Here is a 27,873-nt window from a genome sequence, read left to right as displayed (position 1 = left end):
GGAAATTAAAAAGAGCAAAGTACAACTCTCATGAAATTAAGCTTAATAAAAACCATCATGTATAGAACTAGTATCTTCATTTAAAATTTTCTTACAATGAATAATGTGAATGGTTCATACAATGGTAAGAAATCTGAAGTTAGCACAGTCAACATAGCATGATTGTACTTTAAAAAAGAAAGGCAATGCCAAAGAATGTTAAAGCTACCACACAATTGCACTCATCTCACATGCTAGCAAAGTAATGCTCAAAATTCTCCAAGCCAGGGTTCAACAATGCATGAACCGTGAACTTCCAGATGTTCAAGCTGGATTTAGAAAAGGCAGAGGAACCAGAGATCAAATTGCCAACATTCATTGGATCATGGAAAAAGCAAGAGAGTTCCAGAAAGACATCTACTTCTGCTTTATTGACTATGCCAAAGCCTTTGACTGTGTGGAGCACAACAAACTGTGGAAAATTCTTAAAATGATGCGAATACCAGACAACCTTACCTACCTCCTGAGAAATCTGTATGCAGGTCAGGAAGCAACAGTTAGAACCGGCATGGAAGAACAGACTGGTTCCAAATTGGGAAAGGAGTATGTCAGGGCTGTATACTGTCACCCTGCTTATTTAATGTATGTGCAGAGTACATCATGCGAAATGCCAGGCTGCATGAAGCATAAGGTGGAATCAAGACTGCCGGGAGAATTATCAATAACCTCAGATATGCAGATGACACCACCCTTATGGCAGAAAGTGAAGAAGAACTAAAGAGCCTCTTGAAAGTGAAAGAGGAGAGTGAAAAAGTTGGCTTAAAACTCAACATTCAGAAAACTAAGATCATGGCATCTGGTCCCATCACTTCATGGCAAATAGAAGGGAAACAACAGAAACAGTGAGAGACTTTATTTTCTTGGGCTCCAGAATCACTGCAGATGGTGACTGCAGCCATGAAATTAAAAGGCGCTTGCTCCTTGGAAGAAAAGCTATGACCAACCTAGCATATTAAAAAGCAGAGAGAGGCCACCATCACCCTAATTCCAAAACCTGACAAAGATGCCACAAAAAAAGAAAACTACAGGCCAATATCACTGATGAACATAGATGCAAAAATCCTTAACAAAATTCTAGCAAACAGAATCCAACAACATATTAAAAAAATCATACACCACGACCAAGTGGGCTTTATCCCAGGAATGCAAGGATTCTTCAATATCCGCAAATCAATCAATGTAATACACCACATTAACAAATTGAAAGATAAAAACCATATGATTATCTCAATAGATGCAGAGAAAGCCTTTGACAAAATTCAACACTCATTTATGATTAAAACTCTCCAAAAAGCAGGAATAGAAGGAACATACCTCAACATAATAAAAGCTATATATGACAAACCCACAGCAAGCATCACCCTCAATGGTGAAAAATTGAAAGCATTTCCCCTGAAATCAGGAACAAGACAAGGGTGCCCACTCTCACCACTACTGTTCAACATAGTGTTGGAAGTTTTGGCCACAGCAATCAGAGCAGAAAAAGAAGTAAAAGGAATCCAGATAGGAAAAGAAGAAGTGAAACTCTCACTGTTTGCAGATGACATGATCCTCTATATAGAAAACCCTAAAGACTCTACCAGAAAATTACTAGAACTAATCAATGAATATAGTAAAGTTGCAGGATATAAAATTAACACACAGAAATCCCTTGCATTCCTATATACTAACAATGAAAAAACAGAAAGAGAAATTAAGGAAACAATACCATTCACCATTGCAACAAAAAGAATAAAATACTTGGGAGTATATCTACCTAAAGAAACAAAAGACCTGTACATAGAAAACTATAAAACACTGATGAAAGAAATCAAAGAGGACACAAACAGATGGAGAAACATACCGTGTTCATGGATTGGAAGAATCAATATTGTCAAAATGGCTATTCTACCCAAAGCAATCTATAGATTCAATGCAATCCCTATCAAGCTACCAACGGTATTTTTCACAGAACTAGACCAAAGAATTTCACAATTTGTATGGAAATACAAAAAACCTCGAATAGCCAAAGTAATCTTGAAAAAGAAGAATGGAACTGGAGGAATCAACCTGCCTGACTTCAGACTCTACTACAAAGCCACAGTCATCAAGACAGTGTGGTACTGGCACAAAGACAGAAATATAGACCAATGGAACAGAATAGAAAGCCCAGAGATAAATCCACGAACCTATGGACACCTTATCTTTGACAAAGGAGGCAAGGATATACAATGGAAAAAAGACAACCTCTTTAACAAGTGGTGCTGGGAAAACTGGTCAACCACTTGCAAAAGAATGAAACTAGAACACTTTCTAACACCATACACAAAAATTAACTCAAAATGGATTAAAGATCTAAATGTAAGACCAGAAACTATAAAACTCCTAGAGGAGAACATAGGCAAAACACTCTCCAACATAAATCACAGCAAGATCCTCTATGACCCACCTCCCAGAATATTGGAAATAAAAGCAAAACTAAACAAATGGGATCTAATGAAACTTAAAAGCTTTTGCACTACAAAAGAAACTATAAGTAAGGTGAAAAGACAGCCGTCAGATTGGGAGAAAATAATAGCAAATGAAGAAACAGACAAAGGATTAATCTCAAAAATATACAAGCAACTCCTGCAGCTCAATTCCAGAAAAATAAATGACCCAATCAAAAAATGGGCCAGAGAACTAAACAGACATTTCTCCAAAGAAGACATACAGATGGCTAACAAACACATGAAAAGGTGCTCAACATCACTCATTATCAGAGAAATGCAAATCAAAACCACAATGAGGTACCATTACACACCAGTCAGGATGGTTGCTATCCAAAAGTCTACAAGCAATAAATGCTGGAGAGGCTGTGGAGAAAAGGGAACCCTCTTACACTGTTGGTGGGAATGCAAACTAGTACAGCCACTATGGAAAACAGTGTGGAGATGCCTTAAAAAACTGGAAATAGAACTGCCATATGACCCAGCAATCCCACTTCTGGGCATACACACTGAGGAAACCAGATCTGAAAGAGACACGTGCACCCCAATGTTCATCGCAGCACTGTTTATAATAGCCAGGACATGGAAGCAACCTAGATGCCCATCAGCAGATGAATGGATAAGGAAGCTGTGGTACATATACACCATGGAATTTTACTCAGCCGTCAAAAAGAATTCATTTGAACCAGTCCTAATGAGATGGATGAAACTGGAGCCCATTATACAGAGTGAAGTAAGCCAGAAAGATAAAGAACATTACAGCATACTAACACATATATATGGAATTTAGAAAGATGGTAACGATAACCCTATATGCAAAACAGAAAAAGAGACACAGAAATACAGAACAGACTTTTGAACTCTGTGGGAGAAGGTGAGGGTGGGATGTTTCAAAAGAACAGCATGTATACTATCTATGGTGAAACAGATCACCAGCCCAGGTGGGATGCATGAGACAAGTGCTCCGGCCTGGTGCACTGGGAAGACCCAGAGGAATCGGGTGGAGAGGGAGATGGGAGGGGGGATCGGGATGGGGAATAAGTGTAAATCTATGGCTGATTCATATCAATGTATGACAAAACCCACTGAAATGTTGTGAAGTAATTAGCCTCCAACTAATAAAAAAATTAAAAAAAAAAAAAAAAGCAGAGATATTACTTTGCCAACTAAGGTCTATCTAGTCAAGGCTATGGTTTTTCCAGTGGTCATGTATGGATGTGAGAGTTGGTTATGAAGAAAGCTGAGTGCCGAAGAACTGATGCTTTTGAACTGTGGTGCTGGAGAAGACTCCTGAGAGACTGCAAGAAGATCCACCTAGTCAATCCTAACGGAAATCAATTCTGAACATTCATTGGAAGGACTGATGCTGAAGCTGAAATTCCAGTCCTCTGGCCACCTGATGCAAACAACTGACTCATTGGGAAAGACCCTGATGCTGGGCAAGATTGAAGGCAGGAGGAGAAGGAAATGACAGAGGCTGAGATGGTTGGATGGCGTCACTGACTTGATGGACATGAGTCTGACTGAGTAAGCTCTGGGAGTTGGGGATGGACAGGGAAGCCTGGTATCCTGCAGTCCATGGGGTTGCTAAATAGTTGGACATGACTGAGCAACTGAACTGAACATTAAAAATCACCTTTATTAGATTTCAATAAAGTAGAATACTAAAAATAGAACAGTCATGAGGCAGGAAAACTGAGAGTGATGATGATTTACAAAACTTGATTTCAAATACTGGTCCTCCTTCTCTGAGCACAGTTCCTTCAGCTACAGTTGTTGTGAAGATTATCATGTTCACATCTAAAGCATATATTTGATAAATTTCATCTTCTCTTTCCTTGCATTACCAAGCCACTAGATCCTTTTACAAAATCTTACTAAGAAAATCAAAGGAGACAGACAGCTAGAAAATATAAGGAATCCAAAATAGTTCTCCTGCTATTTTCCTTTATTAATTAGGAAGCATCAAACAGATTTTCAAGAGGATGATCAGTAATCCCACTGGAGTTTCCTAAAGAAATGAAAAGGCTGAACTCATTTCTTCTGTCCTGCAGAATAGGATAGCCTCAGAAATAAACCTTCCATTGACATACAGATACAATTTCAAAATAATTTCCCTTCTCTCAGTGTTCTGAGAGCAGGCAAGAGGAAAGTCAATGAAACAGATTACTTTCTTGTGTGAGGTGTGCAGATATGGGAACATGGCAACCAATGTAGTACAAATGTCTTCAAAATTCAACATCCATTCTTGGAACAAATTCTCAACAAAATGTGGAGTAAAAGGGAACATCCTAAACATGATACAAAGGTTACATACCAAAAGCCTACAGTTAACATTATATTGAATAATGAAAAATGAATACTTTCCCCTACAATCAGTAACAAGACAAGGATGTCTACTCTCACCATTGTTATTCAATTGTGTACTAGAGGCCAATGCAATAGGGCAAGAAAAAGAAATAACATTGGAAACAAACAAATAAAACAGTCATTTGCATTTGACATGATTATGTAGATAATACCAAAAAATATACAGAAAAGTACTCATAAGTAAGCTTAGTAAGGCCACTGGTCACTAGATACAATGTCAATATGCAAAAATAAATTGTATTTCTATATTTTAGAAATGAACAATTATAAATTGAAATATAAAACAGTAAAATATGTAATATCAAGTCATTAAATACTTAGAAATGAACCTTATAAAACATATGCAAGATTTATACACCAAAAACTACAAAACATTGATGAAATAAATCAAAGAAAATTTAAATAAATTGGAACTATACCATGTTAATGGATTGGACTCAATATCATTAAGATGTCAACTCTCCCCCAATTTATCTACATAGTCAACACAATCCTAATAAAATCCCAGCATGAATATTTTTGGGAGAAACTGACAAGGTGATCTTTTAATTTACATGGAAAAGCAAGTAGAATAGCCAAATGTTAGAAAGAAGAACAACACTGAAGGCCTCACACAACCTGATATCCAGATTTATTATAAAGACACAGTCTTGGAGCAAGGATAGATATATAATGGAATAGAATAGAAAGTCTAGAAATAAACCCACATACACAAGGTCAATTGGTTTTTGATTAAGGTACAAAGGCAATTCAATGGATACCTTCATTCAAAAGAAAGAACTTCAATCTTTATCTCACCTGGTATTAAATAACTCCCAATGGATCAGTGGTTGCCAGGGGCTGGAGGATGAAAAGAGAGGCTGACTACAAAGAGCTATGGGGGACTTTTGAGGGACGTGGTAATATTGCTCTGTCTTGATTGTAAAGGAGGTTGACAAAACTTGCAGAAGTGAATTTACTGTTTGTAAATTATGTATTAAAATATATATCTGCACACATAACTATTTTTTTAAAAAGGAAAAAAGGCATATTTTAGCCTCTACGAAGGCTATCTACGAAGAAAGAAAAAGAATCTAATTGGTAATATTCAGGCAATAATATGCATTCAGTCACAATCTGTTTATGAACAGAATATACTTGAAAGAGGGAAAAAAAACTGAAGTGCACTGAAATGCAAAGCCTTAGGTATCTACATAAATAAAGGTTCCCATATCTGCATTTGAATTCAGCTTGGAAAGATGTTAGAAATCATAGGACCTGATTTTCCTTTCCTAGATGTGAACAAGGAAGCACTGGATGACTAATAAAATTTTCAATCCAGAAACATATTGAACATCTTCATCTGTATATCCAACAGACAGCTCTAACTCCAACAATGAATTCTCTTACTCTCAGGTATGTTCTTTGTTTATTGCTTTCTATCTCAATAAATGGACCACCATCCATTTGGTTGTTCAAATAAGAAATCTGGGTACTATCTTTGATTCTTCCCTCTGTCTTACCTCCCTCACCAACCAATTTAATTTTCACCAAGTCCTACTAATTCTACCTCTCAAATATAGGTTACCTGTTGTAAAGCAGAAAAGAATATAGAATTAAAAGTTGAGCATAACTGAATCTAGAAGGTGAAAGAGTGGTATAAGATGAAGCTAGTGAGGTAGGCAAGGACCATATTAATTATTTTGATGTTTGTACTCATCTCAAACACATCTCACACGTGGCTCTTTTCTCCATCCCAACTTCCACCATTCTAGTACAAGTTACTATTTCTTTCCACAAAATAATTTCAATATTCTTGGGTCTCCCTACATCCACCTATTCTTGTTTTCCTTTCATTTTCTGTACTGCAGTTCTTTTAAAAGCACTATTCTTAAAAAAAAATACTACTTTGATCATATCATATCATTCCTTCTTTAAAGCCCTTCAATGTCTTGTTTCTTTAGCACAAACATAAAAATAATTAGTATGGTCCCTGTTTACTTACTAATTTCATACAATATCATTCTTTCACCCTCTGGATCCAATCATACTCAATGTCTAGTTCCTGCAGAGATGCTTTGTTTATTCTATATACTGTTTCCTCTGCCTGGAATATTTCTCCTCCTGCCTATCCTTGTGCTTAAACTCGATCTTCTTTTTTTGCTTCAGGGGCAGCTAACTAACACTTTGAAGAAATCTTCCATGATATCTCATGTCTAGATCAGCTCTACTCATTATCTACTTTTATAGCACAGTTCATCTGTAAGTACTTGTGGTATAATAAAAAATATCATTCAGTCTTTGTCCCTGGTTCCTATCACGTAGTTCCTAAAACTCTCAGACTCTCCTGAGTGATAGAGTGCCTTCTGAATGCTAATCAGATGACTGGTACTTGGGGACCCCTAGATAGTTACAGGATGGCAGCTGGTCATCAGAAAGATCAAACCATGACTAGAGAGTTAGAACTTTCAGTTCTTCCTTCCCCATCCTTCTCCCATCCCCATATAGGAGGAGGGGAGAGGGGCTAGATATTGAGTCTAAGCACTAATGGCCAGTGATTTAATCAATCATGGTTAGGTAATGAAACTTCCAAAAAAAAAACCCCTAAATGTTGAGGTTCAAGGAGTTTCCAGGTTGGTGATCACACTGATTACTGGGAAGGTGGTATGCCAAGATACGCATGGACGCTCCGGGTACCTTTCTCCCCTTATCTTGCCCTATGCACCTTTTTCATATGGCTATTCCTAACTATCCTTTATAATAAACAGGTAAACATAAAGCATGTTCCCAAGTTCTGTGAGTTGTCCTACTGAATTATGAAACCTGGGGGAGTGGGTCATAGGGACCCCTAAATTTGTCAAGTCAGATAGAACAGTATGTAGTCTGGTACCCCATTTGTAACTGGTGTCTGAAGGACGGACAGTATAAAGTCTGACACTAATTCCTGGTGGTCAGTGTGAGAACTGAATGGCATTACTGGGCATACAGTTGGAACCCAGAGAACTGACCAAATAGCTGTCAGAACTGATGATGAAAAAAACACCACGTAATTGGTGTCAGAAAGAACTGGAGAACACTTACTGGAAATCTGTTTTTAATTTCATTGTCATACAAATTCCATAAGACAAATGTCTTGTTCCAGCATTTAACATAGTGCCTGGCAAATGGTTCTGTATTTACTGGATGAATATGGATACTAGTGGCTACCACTGGAGTGTAGAAACTCTGAACTATTATCTGGGAGAAGCTAGGTCAGAGTTTTTTCCCTGGGTTATCTTCTGACTTAATATTGAAAGCTCAATTGATTTAGCATAAGTTAGATGATTTAAAAATAATTCTAAATCATCTTTGATTCCTCCTCATTTCTCCAATCGGAAATGTTGGATCACCTCAGAAGTCAATCCTTCTGTCTTTGATAATCTTCATAATCTTTCTTTTCTCTACACTCCATCTCCAATAAATGCTCCCTTCTAACCTTTCACATCTAAATAAATTGCAACTACAGACTTCCAGTTTCTCAAGCCAAAAACAGAAAAAAGCAATGGGTCCAACATTTCACTAAGTGATGTTAACGTCAACTATAGGATAGGGCAGCATAAAGGAAGGTGCAGGAAATAGAAAACTAACTAAATTTTCTGAGGCCTGAAAAGACCCGAAAAAAAAATGAGGCCAGGTCTAAAAAACACTGCTAAGAAAAGACTCTCTGCATGAGTGAGAGTGATAGTCACTTAGTCGTGTCCTACTCTTGGCAACCCCATGGACTGTATCCTGCCAGGCTCCTCTGTCCATGGAATTCTCCAGGCAAGAATACTGGAGTGGGTTGCCATTTCCTACTCCACCTTGACATGAAAACAAGTTTTACCTGTGATGGGGTTATCCTTCCCTTTTTAACTTCAGATGAATTTTCACTCAACTTTCCTGCTTTGTTACTTGAGCTGCATTTGTAGCACGTCCATCTTGTTTGCCCTTCAATTTCTACGGTGCACTCTTTGCTTTGCAGACAGAATGAATGATATAAATGGCCACAGCTGCAAAATGAAGGTAACCAATTGACACTTTTCATTATCATAAAATCATAAACCTAAGTTGTATTAGACAGTATTTAAAAATGAAAATTATTTCCAGTAAGCTGAAATGCACTGGTGGGTATACAGGTTAAGAAATAAGAAAAGAGATTTACTTGTTGCTTTCCTGTTTTAAAATCCAGACTCATGTATTTGTACACTTCAGTTGTGAGTACAACAGCACCACAGTTCTCTGACTACAAACCACCCAGGGGTGAGTTGAACTTCTGCTCACTTCTCAAACTATGAAACATTTTTAGACAGTTTGAACAACGTCAACTGGGGAAAATAATAATTATATAAGTCATTTGATAATAACATGAGTGGTATTTCTCATCAAATTCAAGAGTCATGATTTGATTTATAAGCATTCACAAAAATGTTAGTACTATACAGTAAATTTAACATCATTACTATGAAGAAATTCTCTGTTAATTACATTAAGCTACCAAATAAACCTTCCAGAAGTAAGTGTTGAGCATAATTCTAAGTCATCTTCACTGATTCCTCCTCCTTTCTCCAACCTGAAACGTTGGACCACCTCAGAAGTCAGTCCTTTTCTCTCTTCGATAGTCTTTAAAATCTTCCTTTTCTCTATCCTCCCCCATATATATAACATGCCCCAAACCAAATTCTTGATTTCCACCAAACCCCACCCTCAATGCACACTCTCATCCAACCTTCCACATCTAAATAAATAGTAACTAGAGCCTTCCAGTTTCTCAGGCCAAAAACTATTCTTTCTTTCATACCTCATATACAATCTATAAACAGATCCTGTCAGCTATACCTTCAGAATATATACAGAACCCCACCACTGCTTACTTCATTACAGTCATCTTGGGCCATCTCTCACTTGGATTAGCCTAAACGGTCATTCCATTTTCACCCTTGATCTTCTGCAGTCCATTCTTACCACAGCAGTCAAAGTGATCCTTAATACACAGATTATATCGTGTCAACCCTATCCTCAAAACCATCCAATGGTTTTTTCATCTCAGAGTAAGAGTTTAACTTTTCATAATGATTTAGTTCCTACATGATTCGGCTGCTGAAGTCATCTCTTATCATTTTCTCTTCACTCTGCTCAGGCAATGCTAGCCTGCTCACTCACTACGAGAGTGAGTATGCCAAGCACCTGCCTCATGGTTTCTGCACTTGCTGATTCTCTGTCTGGAGCACTCTACCCCGATATCGCATGGAAACTTCCCTTAAGTCTCTGCTGAAATGTCACTTAAGTTTCCTTAACAACTCTTCACAAATTACTAGTTCCCAAGGTTCTCTCTCCTCTATACCATATTTACTCATGGTAATTATTACATTTTTATTAGTTAATTCATTTTTAACTGCCTGTCCATAATCATCTTAACAGTGGTGTTCTCCCTGACCACTCTTCATAAAATATCTTCCCCCGCAGACACTCTACATCTCACTTAACATGCTTTATTTTTTTTCCCTGTTAGTTACTATCTGGCATTTCACTTGTCTATCTCTTTCACTAGAGTGTAAACTCTGAGAGCAAAACCTTTGTTTTGTTCATGTGGTACCCTATCCCTTCTAACAGTACCTGACATATAGTGTGCTTGATAAGTAGTTGTTGAATGAATGGGCTCTTTATGTGATAAGAAATACTTTCCCTTCTAATCACCAAATCTACCAATCTTTATCTGTAAAAACAGAAGCTAACACTTATACAGTGCTTACTGTATGTCAGTATGGTTTTAAGTGTCTTATGTAAATTATCTCATTTCATCTTCACAAAAACTCTAGCAAGTAGGTACCATTATTATCCCTCTTTACAAATAAAGAAACTAAGATGTAAAGAGATAAAATGATTTGTCAAAGTCTAACAGCTAGGAGAAGGAAATGGCAACCCACTCAGTACTCTTGCCTGGAAAATTCCCTGGATGGAGGAGCCTGGTAGGCTACAGTCCATGGGGTCGCAAAGAGTCGGACACGACTGAGCAACTTCACTGGGATAGCTAGGAAGTGGCAGAGTAAAGGTTTAAACTCAAGGTTTAAAGCCTGGCTCTAGAGTCCATCTTACATTGCTTCTATCTGTGTATTCTGGATGAGCTGTCTCCTCCTGAGATCAAACCTTCTACTTTTGCACTAGACTTCTTCTCTCTTTGCACTGTGGCTTTAAATATCATTTACATGCTGATGATTTCTAAATTTATATTTCCAGGACATATCTCTGACTAGAATAACTGTCTACCTGACATTCCTACTTAAATGTTTAAAAGGCATCTCAAACTTAACATCTCCAAGACAAACTCTTGATTTCCCCAGGTCCTCATGCCTGTTCCTTCTTATTTTAGAGGATGGTACCACATTCATTTAGTAGCTCGGGCTGAAGATGTTTTTCCCTGTTACTTCACATCTGATACATCAGCAAGTTAGCTCTTCTCTTAAAATATATTCCTAACCTTCACTCCTACCACTCTCATTCTGCGCAAATGTCACTTTCTTAGACATGTTTTTCCTCATTATGGTATCTTAAAATAGCATTCTCACCCGGAACACTTCTTTCCATCCCCTTACCCTGTGTGTTATTTCTCTCCATAGCTATTACATTTATGACCTGACCACTCTAATACTCTTTCCCCCGACACCTATGCAGAAGATAAGATCTATGAGAACAGGAACTCTGCCTTGTTTTGTTCACTGCCAGAATGGCTGACTGGGGCTGTGTGTCTGCATGTGCTCCTGCCTGGCAATACCATACATATACACACACATATGTACTACATTTCCTTCCCTCTCTTACCTAAAAACAATAATTTCATCAGCCATTTCTTGGCGTCTCTTGTACTGCTGCAAACAAATAGAGCAGTAATCCTGCTTGGGATTCAGTCCTCTGGTGACTGAAGCTCTCAGGTTACACAATGACCAATGGAGATCTTGGTTTAGAAGGCTAGTCGTCGTTTCCAGCAGGGTCTATGAATGACCAAAATAAAAAGAAATCAACAAAAAGTTGTTTATAAAGTGAAAGAGACAGAGGGGATCAGTGGAGAACTGCACTTGTTTCATTTTCAACCACAGCTGAATTGGAATATACTACACAGGCATAGAATCAATCAAATAAACATCAAAGCACCTCAGACTTAAGTGGTTAACTTCAATGTACAAGTACTGATAAGTACTACATAAAGAGTCTCAAAATAATTATTAAAAGGCAGTCACAAGTTACTATGGAGAAATGAGTGCTCTGCCATTCTTGTGGCTTAATTCGGTACTGATGGTGTTCAGATGACTGGATTAACCCAAATCTATAATAAGCTCTCTTTGAATTTCTCAAAGTTCTAACAAATTGTTTAAAAATACTGATTTTTTAAATACAAACTGCATCCATGGTAATATTCCACATTAACCTTTCACTGGAAAAGCTAACAGTCATTATTCATTTTTCATCTCCCTTGGGCAAGAGATCACATTTTCCAATCAGCACTTAAAAGCCATTTGAATCTATTCAAGACTGTGACATCTGTCATTAAGTCACATAAAGATATTTCACAGCTATCACATTATGTCATTTAAGGTTCCCTGTATAAAGTATTGTTTCCTTACTACATCTAATTCTCAACATTCAGATATATTATTTTGATGTGCGCTTGGGTTCTTTTCTGTCAGTCCCAAAGGGTAGGATATACTGTGGATCCTCCTTGCTACACAGTCTTGTCCTTAAACTTTATCTATAATGCAGAACTTTTTGTTCTAATGGTCTATTTTAATTCTTTCCAATCAACTCCATCTTTTCTTCCTCTTACAAAGTTTGTAAAAACTTTCAGTTTTGCACTCAGCTTCCTTTTGTCATCACGGATTCTGCCTGAAGGGGGATCAGCTGCCTTGTGCTATGCTTACTTAACAAAACTGCAGTTCTTACAACACCCTAAGGAAAGCTCTGTCACTCAATTTCTTTCTTTTTCTTGTATTAAAAAAGCAGACATTGTATCTAACATGTCTAAATGGCACTTTTCCTTGGTGGCTTCATGAGTCACTTTGAAGTACATGAAGAAAAATTTGTACACCAAGCTGGCTCTTACTGAGAATTAATGCCACAGGCAGTTTTGGGTTAAGGAAAGACTAATGACCATTTCTGGTTAGTGGTGATAAACTGTTTCAGAATGTTTAAAAGAACACTAATTTTATTCTGCAATTTTTCTATACTCATGCTGACCCTTCCTTTTTTGAGTTATACCTTTATATTCCATTATTTTACAAGAAAGTTTCTTATATTTTTCCTTTGGAAAACAAGATATATGTCCCACTGCCCATGAATCAAAAGAATAAAAGCTGCAATTACACTTTCCAGAATATATGTGTATATGTATACAAAATATAAATTAATTAAGATCAAGAGAAATTTTAAAATTGGAAAATCATATACTTCAATCTTTCAAACTTTCACTAAACAGATGGCAATTTCTAAAGAAAAAGTATAGGTGCAAAGAGAAAAGAATAGCATCTTTCTACCTTAGAATGGGCTTAGAAATAGAAAGTAGCTTACCTGTTCATAGTTAAAGGTATCCAACATTCCCAGAATAAGGCCCTGGATTTCTCCAAGTTTTCCTTTTCCATAAACTGGGTCCTAATTAGAAAAAAGTTGCTAAAGATTATAATTCTATTCCTGTTATTTTAAATGTATTTTAAAATATAAGTTATCTGAAAAAGCCAAATACTCTTAAGTATTTGTCAATAGTCACTTATTCTTCCATGAACCTTTCTACTGGAAATGCACACTGGTCTCAGGTCATCAAAGCATTTTGGAAAAGTAAATAAAATTTAAATGGTCCAAGCCTCTTGTTTAACAAACATAAATTTCACTCTGGTTTTGTTTCTGTAGCAAGCTTCCTTTTCTTCCTATTAAACATCACCTATCCTTTTTTGGGGCTTCCCTGGTAGCTCAGATGGTAAAGAATCTGCCTGCAATGCGGGAGACCCAGGTTCGATCTCTGGTTAGGAAGATCCCCTGGAGAAGGAAATGGCAACCCACTCCAGTATTCTTGTCAGGAAAATTCCATGAACAGAGGAGCCTGGCGGGCTATCGTCCATGAAGTCACAAAGAGTCGGACATGACTGAGCGACTAATACACACACATCCCTTTTGGAGCTCTTATTTATCTGCTACATTAAAACCAAAGTACTCAAGAACACTCAGAATCTGTTCAGCTCCTTCTGTGACCCACATCTGGCCACCGTCTGGTCCAAACCAAGTCACACCAGTTTAGGAGATCAGTTTCTGAATCTAAGCAACTTGCAGTTTTTCAAAGTTTTTCTTAATCAAATCACTACTGATAAACAACAGATACCTAGATAATGTTCCTTCCACTGCTTTTCATATGAGGTATACCAAATAACTTATCATAGACAATTTGAAAAACACTGTTGTGTACAAAAATAAAAGTGAACTGAAATCTAACCACCCCAATAGAAACACTTTTGATATTTTGAGGTATATTCTTCCAGTCTTATTTCTGGGGAGGGAGAAAGAGGGATGTATTTTGGGGGGCATTTCACATAATACGTTTACTTTTTTTTTTACCTAATAGTATGTTGTGAGCAGTTTCCCATATCATCAAATAATAGGAACAGTTACAGGGTATGAAACATGTGAAGATGGTATGTGTTATTCAACCATTCTCTGTTGTTGGGGATTTAGGTTTCTCTCCCCATAGTCCACCTTGAGGTCCCATCCCTATTATCAAATGCTGGCAGCTGCAAATTTTGGTCTCAGTCTCTGAGTCTTTCTTAGGAGGAGATTTCAAGAAAGGAAAATGACATACAAACTAATAAACTAAATAATAAACTGATATTTGCTAGATAAGAGTAACAAATATGAGTAAATGATAAACTAATGTTTTCTGGGAGGTATGGGGAACACTTCTGGTTACTTATTAAGGAGTAGGGGTTATTAAAATCTTGGTACAGTGAGTTCAGATGTTAAGAAAGAAAAAAAAAAAAAAACACAACGGTGGACCAGGAAAACTTAGAAGAAAGATACAAAAATGTGAGAAGAAACTGTGCTTTCATGCACTTGTACAACATAATCTTAGGATTTGTTTTTTTTCCTCTTCTATGCTCTGGTGATGGTTCCTGAAGACAGGGTAGATGCAGTTTCTAACTCAGATCAGTGTTCAGTACTTTCAGCTGGTCAAGAGCAGCACCAGATTGTCTGCCATAGGTTCTTGGTCCTGATGCTGAAGTACTGCTAAAGAAACCGAAGGGTAACTATACATTTGTATGCTAATTAACAAGTTTACTTTGGGCTTGAACAGATCACTTAAACTTAATGGGGAAATCTGTCTCACTAAGTTAAAGATACCTGTCCAACATGTGCAGAGCATCTGCAAAAGACAAAACTACAGACATCTCAGACAAGCTCTTTACTACAACAACAACTCAGGCCATGTACGCATGAGACAATCTTTTAATTTTCTTTGCATAAAAACGGATCCATGTTAACACTTCTGAACTTGCATCCGATTACACTTATGGTCAAGCTCTCAGTAAATACATTTACTTCTTTAAGGATCAATAATTAAATAATACTATAATACTTTATTACAAGAACACTGTAATAGCTACTCTAACATGTCCACACATACACAATATAAGTATGTACTGTGTATGTGTGGACAGAAAAGCACACATTCCAGCACAGAAAAGCTCTGTCATTTACCTATGACAAGGGTGGTTTGGAGAATAAAGGTCTTGAAAAGGTTAAATGCTGGAAAAAGAAGAAACCTTTATAGGTCACGTCTATATTTATATCAGTACATTTCACTCTAATATGCATAATTTAAAAGCAAAACCATGAAAATAACCTCATGCTGGGACAACATATAAATTATAGAATGCAAAAGAGAGCTCAAGGCTTCTGGCACAGCATGCACAAAATCTACTAACTTTTCAAATTATTTTCCAAATATGTCAGCTAGATTCTTCAGCAATAAATAACTGCTGAAGTTTTTCTTTAACTTGTCCATAATCTACAAAAGAAGAGCACATTTAGGTCCTTCACACAAACTTGTTTTTTAAAAAGCACATTATAAAAAGATGTGATGACCACTTTTCCCCCAGCATTTTCTTTCTTTTAAATTGAAGTAATAGTTGGTTTACAATATTGGGTTAGTTTCAGGTGTATAGCATAGTGATTCAGTTATTTTTTCTGATTATATTCTATTATAGGTTATATGATATTGAATATAATTTCTCATGCCATACAGTAAATTCATGTTGTTTATCCATTTTATACACAGGAGTTTGCATCTGTTAAACTCATATTCCTAATTTGTTCCTCTCCCCTCTCCTCCTTTTGGTAACCATAAACTTGTTTTTTTTAATCTGTGAGTCTGTTTCTGATTTGTACGTACATTCATTTGTATTATTTTTAGAATCCCACATATAAGTGATTGGAGAAGGAAATGGCAATCACTCCAGTATTCTTGCCTGGAAAATACCATGGACGGGGAGCCTGGTGGGCTACAGTGCATGGGGTCTCAAAGAGTTGGACACAACTGAGCAACTAACACTTTCACTTTTCATACAGGGAGGCCTGGTGTGCTGCAGTCCATTGGGTTGCAGAGAGTTGGACATGACTTAGTGACCGAACAATAACAACAATACAGTATTTATTTCTGACTCACTTCACTAAGTATAATATTCTCTAGGTCCATCTATGTTCTTGCAAATAGCAATACCTCTATAGCTTTCTGGTGCTTATTATACCATACATATGGGAAGCTGCTGTAGAGCACCGGGAGCTCAGTTTGGTACTCTGTGATGACCTAGAGGGGTGGGATGGGGTGAACTGGGGTTGGAGGGAGGCTGAAGAGTGAGGGGGGATATACGTAAACATACAGCTGATTCACACTGTTGTACAGCAGAAACGAATACAACATGTAAGCAATTATGCTCCAATAAAAATAAATTAAAAAAATTAAATTTTTACTGATCAAGCATTACTTTAAAATATGAATAATGCCAAGAGAATATAAGTCATTTGTTTATATTAATTCCCTTAGTAAAACAGTCATAAGCAGCTTTTCAGAAGCCAAAAATACTTTTGCCATAGAGTGAAGATAAGAACAGGGAGTTAAGGCAGAATGTATATAACATAAAAATGGTCCCTTAAAAATACTAACTTATCAAAACTGAAAGGGGAAAAAAAATACTGACTTATCACCTAATGTTCATGAACGAAACCTGCACAATTAAGGCCCCCAGGAACATTTTGAAGGAATATTTAGGTCAGGAAGATCTCTGAGAACCTCTCATCATGTCAATATCTCTTCTGTTCTAAGGGGCAATAAAAATAGGTAAACCCTCTGATACCTGAATGTTTCCTAGCACTCCATTGTGGCCTTAAGCCTTTTTTTTTACTAATTCCGTTTATGCTGAACTTCATCTAGTTTCAAAGAATTTAACTACCACTTCTATGCTGATGACTTCCAAATCTTCCTCTCCACTTCTTACCTCTTCCTGTGAAGTCTGGTCTTGTTTTCCCCACTGCTTATTGTTAGCCAAACAAAACTGAAATCAGGGGCTTACCTGGGTTCTTCTTGTGTTCTACATCTAATCAGTCAAAAGGTCAATTAAATTCTGTTAGCTAAGCAAGTTCTGAATCCATCTTCTCCTATCCATTCTATGTAACTCAATTAACAAACTCTGAGTACCTATTATGAATACATTCTGGGTATTTCTATGCCTTCAGTCTCAGTCTTGATCCCTTCCAATTTATCCTATATAATACAGACTGAGTGATATTTCTAAAAAGAAACCTCATTCCATCAGTCCTCTGGTTAAAATCTTTTAATGAGTATTTACTGAATTTAAAATAAAAACCAAAGTCCCTTCCACAGTTGACAAAGCAATTAAGGACAGGGTCCCTGCCTCTCAAACTTCAGCTCTGCGACACGACGTTAATCTTGTCCTATGTTCCAAGCATACTTAAACATCTGCAACTCCTCAAACGTACCTACCATGTTTCACCTCAGATTCTTTTATATATAGTTCACTCTGCTTAGAATAGTCTTTTTTTTTTTTTTAACCACTGATTCCTTTAAGCTTTTTAAGATTCAGTTCAGATATCTACTCCTCCAGGAAATCTTTCCACAGTCTGTCTCACATATATACTTTCATTGGTACTCCTCTGGCCACAGAGGAGAAACCTAGAGAACCCAGCTCATTCTATCTTACTCAAAAAATATAATAATTGTAAAGGTGCTGGAGTGTTTAAGGATCCAAACAAAGGAATACAGTTAAGGCTTAAGAACCACAATGAGGGATGCAGACACCTTCAGGATTTTCTCTCCACACTCCTCTCCCAAAGTCTTGAATCCTCTCCTTGTATCTTCTCTCTTCTCCATGCATCTTCTCTATTCTCTTCTTTGTGTGCCTGCTTCATTGTTCTCTCTGAAGATCAACTTTATACTATTTCAGTCCATATGACAGAAAGGTAGTCACTGTCAGCTCCTGAACTTTTGTAACTTATACAATCCAGAGAACTGCAGAGCAACTCTTCACCTTTTCAATAAAGTTCCAAAACTTCCTGAAAAGGATACTAGTTGGCCCCTCTTGGCCAGCTGCCCATTCTGAGTCAATCAGGTAGAGTCAAGAGGCAGAGTCATGGTTTCACATGGCTGTTCCAGCTATTATCACATGGACTGAAAGTATACAGATATAGAAGTAGCAATTACCCTACCTGGTACTCAGAGCATGTAATCCTTAAGGTGTCCAATATGACCTGCTCTCTAGAGCCCTATGAATTGCTATATCAGATATTTTCTTGTCTCCCCACAGGTCTTTAAGGGCAAGAACTGTGCCTTTTTTCCATCTACACAGATCATTAACCAAACAGGGTAACATATAATATATAAACCAATTAATAACTAACTCCTCAAAAAACCAGTGAAAGTCGCTCAGTTGTGTCTGACTCTTTGAGATCCCATGGACTGTATAGTCCATGGAATTCTCCAGGCCAGAATACTGGAGTGGGTAGCCATTCCCTTCTCCAGGAGATCTTCCCAAACCAGGGAATCTTCCCAACCCATGGATCGAACCCAGATCAAACCCACTGCAGGCAGATTCTTTACCATCTGAACCACCAAGGAAGCCACGCGATTTCTAAGATTAGAGTGCCACAAAACACCAGGGACTGAAGCAAATGAAGGAGCTTACATGATACAGTGGGAGACAGTGTAAATGAAGAGATCAGAGCCTTTGGTGGTAGTCTGGATATTGCCTCTAATGGTGGATCAGGTACCTAACTTTCTATACTTTAGTTTCCTCCTTCATCAACAGAAATTTTTATAGTAGCCCCATCTACTTAAAGAGACTCTTGTGAGCTTCAAACACAGTATCTGTGAAAGCAACTTGAAAAAATAAAAATCTCTGTACAAACATAAGGTAGAGTTTACGTGCAAATAGAAATTTAACAACCAGCATACTCTCCTGATTAGTGTGAGTTAACCACTGATGGTGGAAATGATAAGAATACAACTACAATGAATACCAGTATAACACAAAAATAAAGATTTTCAAATACCAAAAGCCTTCAGGGATATGAGTCCAGAAATACACTATTTTTAAAAAAATTATATGCATTTGTCAAAAGAAAAAATCAATTTTTATTATAATTTACATATTAAAGTGTGATGAAAGCTCAATATAAAGTTAAATGTGTATAGTGAGAGAGAAGACACTTTTAGCTTTAGGATTTCAATTTTTTCTAATTTACTTGGTAAATTAAAGTACCCCTGCATTATAGAGATAGTTCATATATGACTAAAACCTTATGACAAATGTATTTTAGAATGGATATAAGAAAAGCAGTCTGTACCAAATCATTATTCAATTCATGATAAAGATCAAATGAAGTGATACATGTGAAGATACATTCTAAAGGATAACACACAATGTGGTGAGAGAGTGTTGGATACAGTAGTCTTTATCAGTAAAGGCCCAGCTGCTTCATACCAGATGGGAAAGGAGAGCTTGTAGAGTCTTAAAAGGGAGCTGAAAGCAACATTCTAGGTTGGATAAAAATAATTTGAAAATTATGAAGATCAACAGCATCATATTACTGTGTTTTGCTTTGTTTTGGTGTGTCTGTATTCTGCTTCCCTGGTGGCTCAGGTGATAAGGAATTTGCCTGCATTGTGGTAGACCGGGGTTTGATCCCTGGGTTGGGAAAATTCCCTGGGGAAGGGAATGGCTACCCACTGCAGTATTCTTGCCTGGAGAATTCCATGGACAGAGGAGCCTGGTGCGTTACAGTCCATGGGGTCGCAAAGAGCTGGGCACGACTGAGAGACTAACACTTTCACTTTTCACTTATCCTGCATAAAGTAAGGAAAGACAAAATGGATTCTAAGGATAATTCCTACTGTTTCCCCAAGAATGTTCACAGATTTTTCTAAAAATATCTTAGCATATTTTTAGCATTCTCTTTTTGATGAAGTTGGAAAGGTTCAGGCCTTTTAGCTGAAGAGTAGGAGATGAGTTTTGGACATAAAGTTTTAGGATGAGTTCGAAAACCTACGTAACAAGATTAAGAAATGTCCATATTAACAATTTTTATGTGGTTTTTTTTTTGCACTAAAAAGTGCAACCAGCTAGAAACAGGACACCAAAAAGAAGCTTATGTATCTGAATCCCAAGGTCACGGTGAACAACTGAAGGCTGCAAGTGTGTGCCAGGCAAACCGACATCGCTGGATGAGAGCTAAAGGCTGAGAGTCACAGTCGTAACTTAAGATATTTATTTAATGCCAAAATTCAGCTGCATTATGTTTGAGACCCGTTTAAACATTATTTATATATAACTAAAATATAAGTTAAAATTGATCAACATTGAATTTTACCCTTTCAACTCACCTGTAAGATTCGCTGCAGAATGGATGGAAGGGCAATAAATGCTGCCATGCTGTTGAGAACTTGCATGGTCAAAGATTTCAGAGCTGTTATAACAACATGTTAATATTAAGGTTAGTTTAAAATCAGTTTTAGGTTTTTCCTGTAAGTCATAGGAATAAAGCTTCCTAGAAACTTCGCTAAACAAGGCCAGTTTGATATTTTAAAGTTAACCTGGTAAGCTGCAAAGCTACTGTTATTTAGACAAAGGATGTAACTGGTGCCTCAGAAAGAAGTGAACCTGAAAAATGAGATCAACACTACAACATGATTTTATTAAGGATAATAATAAAAATATGATACTTGGAGAAGGTATCTAAATGACTATTTCTAGCAGATAAAAACTGGGTGATGGTATAGATGGATGCTGATAAACTTACCTTCAGAGTGTGGATGAGGTGCAGCTGAACTAGACAGCTTCTGAGGGGCCATCATTGCCTCCAATAACGGAAACCAGAGTGCCTGTAATGTCCCAGAAAGGCAAAAAAAAAAGGAAAAGTACTGTGTTGTTTTTAAGAATAACTAACATCAGCCTACTGTTTCACAGGCTGAAATGTACTTCTCATACACACTTGTTGGTAAAAATCAGAAAAAGAAAAGATGGAACACCCGACTAGGAAGAGACAATAAAAAGCAAAAACCATAACCAGAACAGATACCTTTACCATGAACCTTGGGAAAATTAAGGAAGCTAAAGTTAAGTAAGTCTAGACCTTGGAACTGCAATCTTCTGTATCTCAGGAGAGGGAAGGTTCAAAGGAGCCAGAGCAGAGCCTTTAGCTACTCTTAAATGTCTAAACAGCACTATGTAATGCAGAAGGGGACAGAGAACTACCCCACAACTTACCCTCCTCCCATTTCTTGTCAGCTTGACATCAAGCAAGATAAATGAATACAATTGTCTCAAGTTTTCTCCTGTGTCAAGCATTATTTTGTATTTCCTCAGTCATCATAGACTGAGAAGTAGAAGTTAACATTATTTCAATTAATATTCCCAACCACAGAATGAGGTTGGAAATTTATTTATGAGAAAATTAATTTATGAGATAAATTAACAGATCTATCATTTATTTATTCCTATTATATTAGGCACTGTATTATGTGCTTACATACAATTTTCATTTCAATTGGCAATTCAATCTCACGATAACCTAATACAGTAAGCATTACCTTTACTGGAGATAAGATACTGAAGCTTAGAGAAGTTGAATAATTTACCAAAAGATTATACACTGCCATATGTGCATCATATGTATTCTTCCTAAGCCTTACAGAAAATCTTCATAATCAAAAATCAAACTAATACATTTTAAAATTTCAAGCATATTTTCTTGTTGGGTAGAGATATACAAAGGCCTCATTTAACCCAGAATCTTGGAAGAGACCTACTCCTGCAAACATCCAACAGGCGTGAAAAAAAGTCAGTACTGACAGAGCACGACAAGCATGGTTACTCAGGGAGCCCACTAAGGGGACAGGCTCACAATCCAGCAACTTTCCAACTGGGCAGGCTCCCACTGAAAGAGCTCTACAAGGAAGCCCTTATCTGCCCCCATTTGAGGTTTTCTAAGGCCAGGATTTTATGCTTTATTTTTCTAAACAGTTTTTCTTCTAGTTTTTAAGATACTAGTTTTAACTATATTGTATACTGACAATTCTTTATTTTATTGAAATTTTAATTTATTTTATCTAGTACTCATGAATTTTTAATCTTGTATTTTATTCTTAGATGGCTTTACTTAGATTGTCTTTCAGTTGCCTATTTCAACTTGTTTTAAACCATATCATTTCTTTCTATGTCTTAACTGTAAATGGTATACCAAAATTTTGTTTTTATAATATATTTAGAAATCTGAATTAAATTTTTCCTTATTTAATCCAGGAATTTTAGGTGAATTACCTTTTTAAAGGTTACTTTATTCTTGATTTATAAATAGCAGACTGGGGAAGCATGGTTGTAGAGTTAAGAGCCATGGGAAGTATTTATACCCTAAATAGAGGAACTTTTCAATTAAATCTCCATATTAACCAGAAATATATGGCAAATACCTTTTAAATATTTCATCTCTCTTGCTCTTTAATGCTGGTTCTTAAAATTTTAACTTGGATAACTCTAAAAACTCACAGGCTAAAATAACCATTATGATAATGACAATCCTAACCCCTGAGGAGAAAGGGACGACAGAGGATGAAATGGCTGGAGGGCATCACCGACTCGATAGACATGAGTTTGAGTAAACTCCAGGAGTTGGTGATGGATAGGGAGGCCTGGCGTGCTGTGATTCATGGGGTCGCAAAGAGTCAGACACGACTGAGCAACTGAACTGAAATGAACCCCTGAGAGCAACACAACTGAATGTGAACTACTTTGTCATGTTACATACCAACCACTCTCCTTTTCAAGGAATTACGTGCATAACAAAGCTATATTCTTTATTATATATATCACTGGATGCTGGGGCAGACAGACATACAAAGTAGGATAAGCATAGATTCCACCTGGAAAAGGACTGACAACCTGACTTCCTGAACTCTGACTTTAACTGAAGAAACTTTTGGAAAGAGACATTACAGATAGTTCATTACCAAGCTTTTGGATACTTCAGATTTACTAGTTAGTTTAGGGTCTGTGTCCAGAGCTCTTGTTCCCTCTCATTCTCTCCAAAACAAAAACAAAAAGGAACAAAGGCAAACAACCATGAATATCCCCCAAACTTAATGTATGATATTACATATAATCAGTTCAGCATTTTCACAAAAATAGTATTTAAATAAAAACTAACATTCAAATGTTTTTGTTGTTGTTATGAAAGTTGTTCAAAAAAGAAGCAAAAACCAGTTGTCAAAGGGTAGGGGCAAGTAGATAGTGTGTTGAGAGGTGCATGTGTGTCTAAGAGAGGAAGACTCAGATACCAGCTCAGATACATTTTTGACCAAAAAAAAAAAATACAGAATAAATTACCCTTTCACCACATTAAAGGAAGCCTTAGTTCTGTCTATGATTATGAGATAAGAGTTCATATATAATTAGAATAATCCCTAGAGTTGTGGAGGCATGAATTTAACATCTAATTCTGCCATTAATATATGTGGACAATATATGTGGATCTGGACATATTTCAGATTCAGTTCAGTTCAGTCGGTCAGTCGTGTCTGACCCCAGTCGTGTCTGACTCTTTGCAGCACGCCAGGCCTCCCTGTCTATCAGCAACTCCCAGAGTTTACTCAAACTCATGTCCACTGAGTTGGTGATGCCATCTGACCATCTCATCCTCTGTTGTCCCCTTCTCCTCCTATCTTCAATTTTTCGCAGCATCAGGATCTTTCAAATGCATCAGTTCTTTTCATCAGGTGGCCAAAGTACTGGAACTTCAGCTTCTGCATCAGTCCTTCCAATGAATATTCAGGACTGATATCCTTTAGGATGGATTGGTTGGCTCTCCTTGAAGTCCAAAGGACTCTCAAGAATCTTCAACACCATAGTTCAAAAGCATCAATTCTTCAGCACTCAGCTTTCAGTCTCACATCTATACATGACTACTAGAAAAACCATAGCTTTGACTAGACAGACTTTTGTTGACAAAGTAATATTTCTGCTTTTTAATATACTGTCTAGGTTGGTCATAGCTTTTCTTCCAAGGAGCAAGCATCTTTTAATTTCATGGCTGTAGTCACCATCTGCAGTGATTCTGGAGCCCCCAAAAATAAAGTCTCTCACTTGTTTCCACTGTTTCCCCATCTATTTGCCACGAAGTGATGGGACCAGATGCCATAATCTTAGTTTTCTGAATGTTGAGTTTTAAGCCAACTTTTTCACTCTCCTCTTCCACTTTCATCAAGAGGCTCTTTAGTTTTTCACTTTCTGCCATAAAGGTGGTATCATCTGGATATCTGAGGTTACTGACATTTCTCCCAGCAATCTTGATTTCAGCTTGTGCTTCACCCAGTCCAGCATTTCTCATGATGTACTCTGCATAGAAGCTAAATAAGCAGGGTGACAATATACAGCCTTGACGTACTCCTTTCCCTATTTGGAACCAGTCTGTTGTTCCATGTCCACTTCTAACTGTTGCTTCCTGACCTGCTCAAATTCTACTGTTAATATATGTGAATCTGAACATATTTCAGCTTATGTGCGCCTAATGGTTTTATTTATAAAACATAATTGTAATTTTTCCTTAAACTTTCCATGAGAAGAAGGAAGAATATCAAGTAGATATTAGGAAGGAGACAGAAAGTTTGAAAGATAAAAAGGCTTAGTATTAAATATATATAACAGCTTTAACAATTTTACTTTTGTGCTTTTCTATTAAAATATAACCATGTGCAATATAGACAGCCAAAAGATAAAATAAAAACTCATGAATGGAAAAATCATGGCAAAAAGGAATGGGTAGGACTTCCCTGGTAGCGTAGTGGATAGGAATGAATCTACCTGCCACTGTGGGGGACAGAGTTTGATCCAGGAAGATCTCACATGCCACGGAGTAACTGGGTCCATACACCACAACTACTGAGCCTGCGCTCCAGAGACTGTAAGCCGCAACTACTGAGCCCATGAGCTACAACTACTGAAGCCAGAGCACTCTAGGGCCTATGCTCCACAACAAGAGAAGCTACTGCAATGAGAAGCCCAAGAAAAACAACAAAGAGTAGCCCCAACTCACTGCAACTTGAGAAAGCCTGCAACATAGCAATGAAGACCCAGTGCAGCCATTAAAATACATAATTTTTTTTGAAAAGTACTTTAAAAGAAAAATAAAAGGAATAGTGTAAAGCCCATAATCCATTTAAGTAAAGATTAAACACTATGGGAACTGTGGATATAGAAAAGAATGTTTTGTTAACCTCAATGAGGTAAAATAACATAACTAATAAAAATTCAGAGGGATAGAGAAGAGAGGCTGGAGCAAGTGTGTATGGGTTCACATAAACTTCCTTACTGGCTGCACATCATAGATACTATAAAAACTGAAATGTAATTATAAATGATAATTCTAATCTATTATAGTTATTTAGAGCTTTTAAACTTTAGAAAGATTTATTAAGAGATAGTATAGTAAAGAACTATTTATTTGAAATTCAGAAATTTCTCAGTTTTACACAGGTTTTCTAAATGAGGTTAAATACTGTATTTTTAAAGAAAACATTTTTGATTCAATTTTTCTAAAATTATGTAAACTTAGGCAGATAAAATATCTACAGTGATATTCACAAAATGATAATGATGGTTATTTCTGAATGACATGATAGATACAGGATACTTTTTTAAAAATGTCCTTCTGTATAACTTTTTGTATTGCAGGATTACAAAAATATTGGGTATCATTTCACTCAAAAAAGCTTTTTAATAAAAAACCCACATCCATTATGTAAATGAGTTTGTCATACACAATTTATGTTCTAAAGGGTATCAAAATTTATAACCTTAAAAAAGGGCTTGATAAAAAAATAAAGGAGAAAAAAAAAATAAAGGAGAAATTTACCCATGTCATAAGAACAGAAAACACACAAAGTTTACCATTTTCACTGTAACACTTAGGGCAAACTGTCTATGAAAAATGTACCCTCTTTCCCATTTCAGAAGCCCAGGCAGTGGAAGGAGGCCAGGTGGTGTTAAGTCAGAGGCCAGAGACTGGAAGGGCAGGCAGAGTTATGCCACATCATACTGCTAACTTTACTTCTTAAAACTACTACAGTCTTAGCTGTCAAGTCGCATCTCACCCCCTCTGTTTCTGCTTCACTGCTGTACCTCCCAGCCACACCAGGTGCTCAACTATACCTTCTCCTTCAGCTTGGCACACTCCCTTTTTGCAGTTTGGAATCTGTTACAGATGTGGTTCCAACCTTGGCTGCAACAGTGGAATCAAGTGGGAAGCTTTGAGACGTTCACTAGGGAGGGGGGTACAGTTTTTGAGGCACTAGCCTACTATGTTCTCCCTGTGCCTGGCAAAGTAATAAAGCCAGTCTTCCCTTCTCCTCCTAACAGAAAAACAAACAGACAAAGAGAACCACACTGACGATGGGGGTCCAGCCCCAGAGACTTAAATTTAATTGATCGTGGGTACAGTTTGGGAGTTTTCAAAGCTTCCCAGGTGACTTATGTGCAGCTAAGGTTGAGAAATACTGTATGGTAGCCTTTTGAACTTTTCCAGCTTTCTCTGTATCCCTTGAGGCTTTTCTTCCAGTTCTTCATTCTCACTTTATCCACAGGGAATAAAAGAGATGATAAATGGATGACACATCCATAGTACCACTACACGGAATACACAAAATCTCTGTCCAAAGAGAACAAGGACATCTAGTATTCACAAACCTAAGTTTTGCAGCATAGCCAAATCTAAGAATATAAAGCTTTTTGGGAGAACAAAGCAGACAGGCCCTTCCCATAATAACTTCCGGAGTCATATACTCCTGGGAACACTGAATGGTGATTAAAATCCAGTTGCATAGAATTCAGGTAGCTGACAGGGCAGTGGAAATAGAATTAATTTCTAGTTTCAGACCAGAACAGACTTTTAAAAGGCTTTGGAGTCATTCTCCTACCTCTCTCTGCTGTTGGTTCAAATTATGTGAATTTCTCTGGCAGAGGGCAATTGTCTCTACCATGGTCTCCTCAACATCCTTCAATGAGGGATCCTCTTTGGTATCTAAAGCCAGAAAAATTGTTAACATCACTCAAGGATATAATACTGATAATCTCAAAGCTTCTGTAAAAAAATGAAACATTTTTTTCTCTGCATATTTTTAGGTTTCAATGATATAATCATGTGTAAGACCTGATACTGAGGTTTAATAGATTAAAAAGCAGATAATTGTTTGCAACAGCTTTCTATATAAATGTTTGACATTCCTAGGACATAGAAAGCACATCATATTAATACTTAGCATTATAATGTACTTTAGCTATAGAAAAATCCCTAATTATTTGTTTGTGGATTTGTTAGTAGAAATATTTTTTACAGTTCTCCCTCTATTTCTTTAATGTACATATTTCTTCAAGATACTATTTCAGGCACTTTTCTCTTCATTTCTTTT

General features: G+C 36.9%; 1 protein-coding gene across 5 annotated transcripts in view; it reads right to left on the bottom strand.

Annotated features, from left to right (window-relative positions):
• The window catches only part of VPS8 (VPS8 subunit of CORVET complex), a 287,556-nt gene that overhangs the window by 61,648 nt on the left and 198,035 nt on the right, over positions 1-27,873 (bottom strand). For all 5 annotated transcript variants that reach the window (XM_043874824.1, XM_043874826.1, XM_043874823.1 and 2 more), the window contains 6 exons: positions 27,382-27,485; positions 21,216-21,297; positions 20,800-20,882; positions 13,431-13,511; positions 11,691-11,860; positions 8,719-8,884 (listed from right to left, as the gene is read on the bottom strand). In XM_043874824.1, coding sequence (XP_043730759.1) covers positions 8,719-8,884; positions 11,691-11,860; positions 13,431-13,511; positions 20,800-20,882; positions 21,216-21,297; positions 27,382-27,485 — 686 coding nt within the window. The remainder of the gene's footprint in view (positions 1-8,718; positions 8,885-11,690; positions 11,861-13,430; positions 13,512-20,799; positions 20,883-21,215; positions 21,298-27,381; positions 27,486-27,873) is intronic.

Source organism: Cervus elaphus, chromosome 19 (assembly GCF_910594005.1).
Source record: "Cervus elaphus chromosome 19, mCerEla1.1, whole genome shotgun sequence".
NCBI lineage: Eukaryota > Metazoa > Chordata > Mammalia > Artiodactyla > Cervidae > Cervus > Cervus elaphus.
The sequence above is the reverse complement of the archived record's forward strand: the minus strand, read 5'-3'. Positions and strand labels throughout refer to the sequence as shown.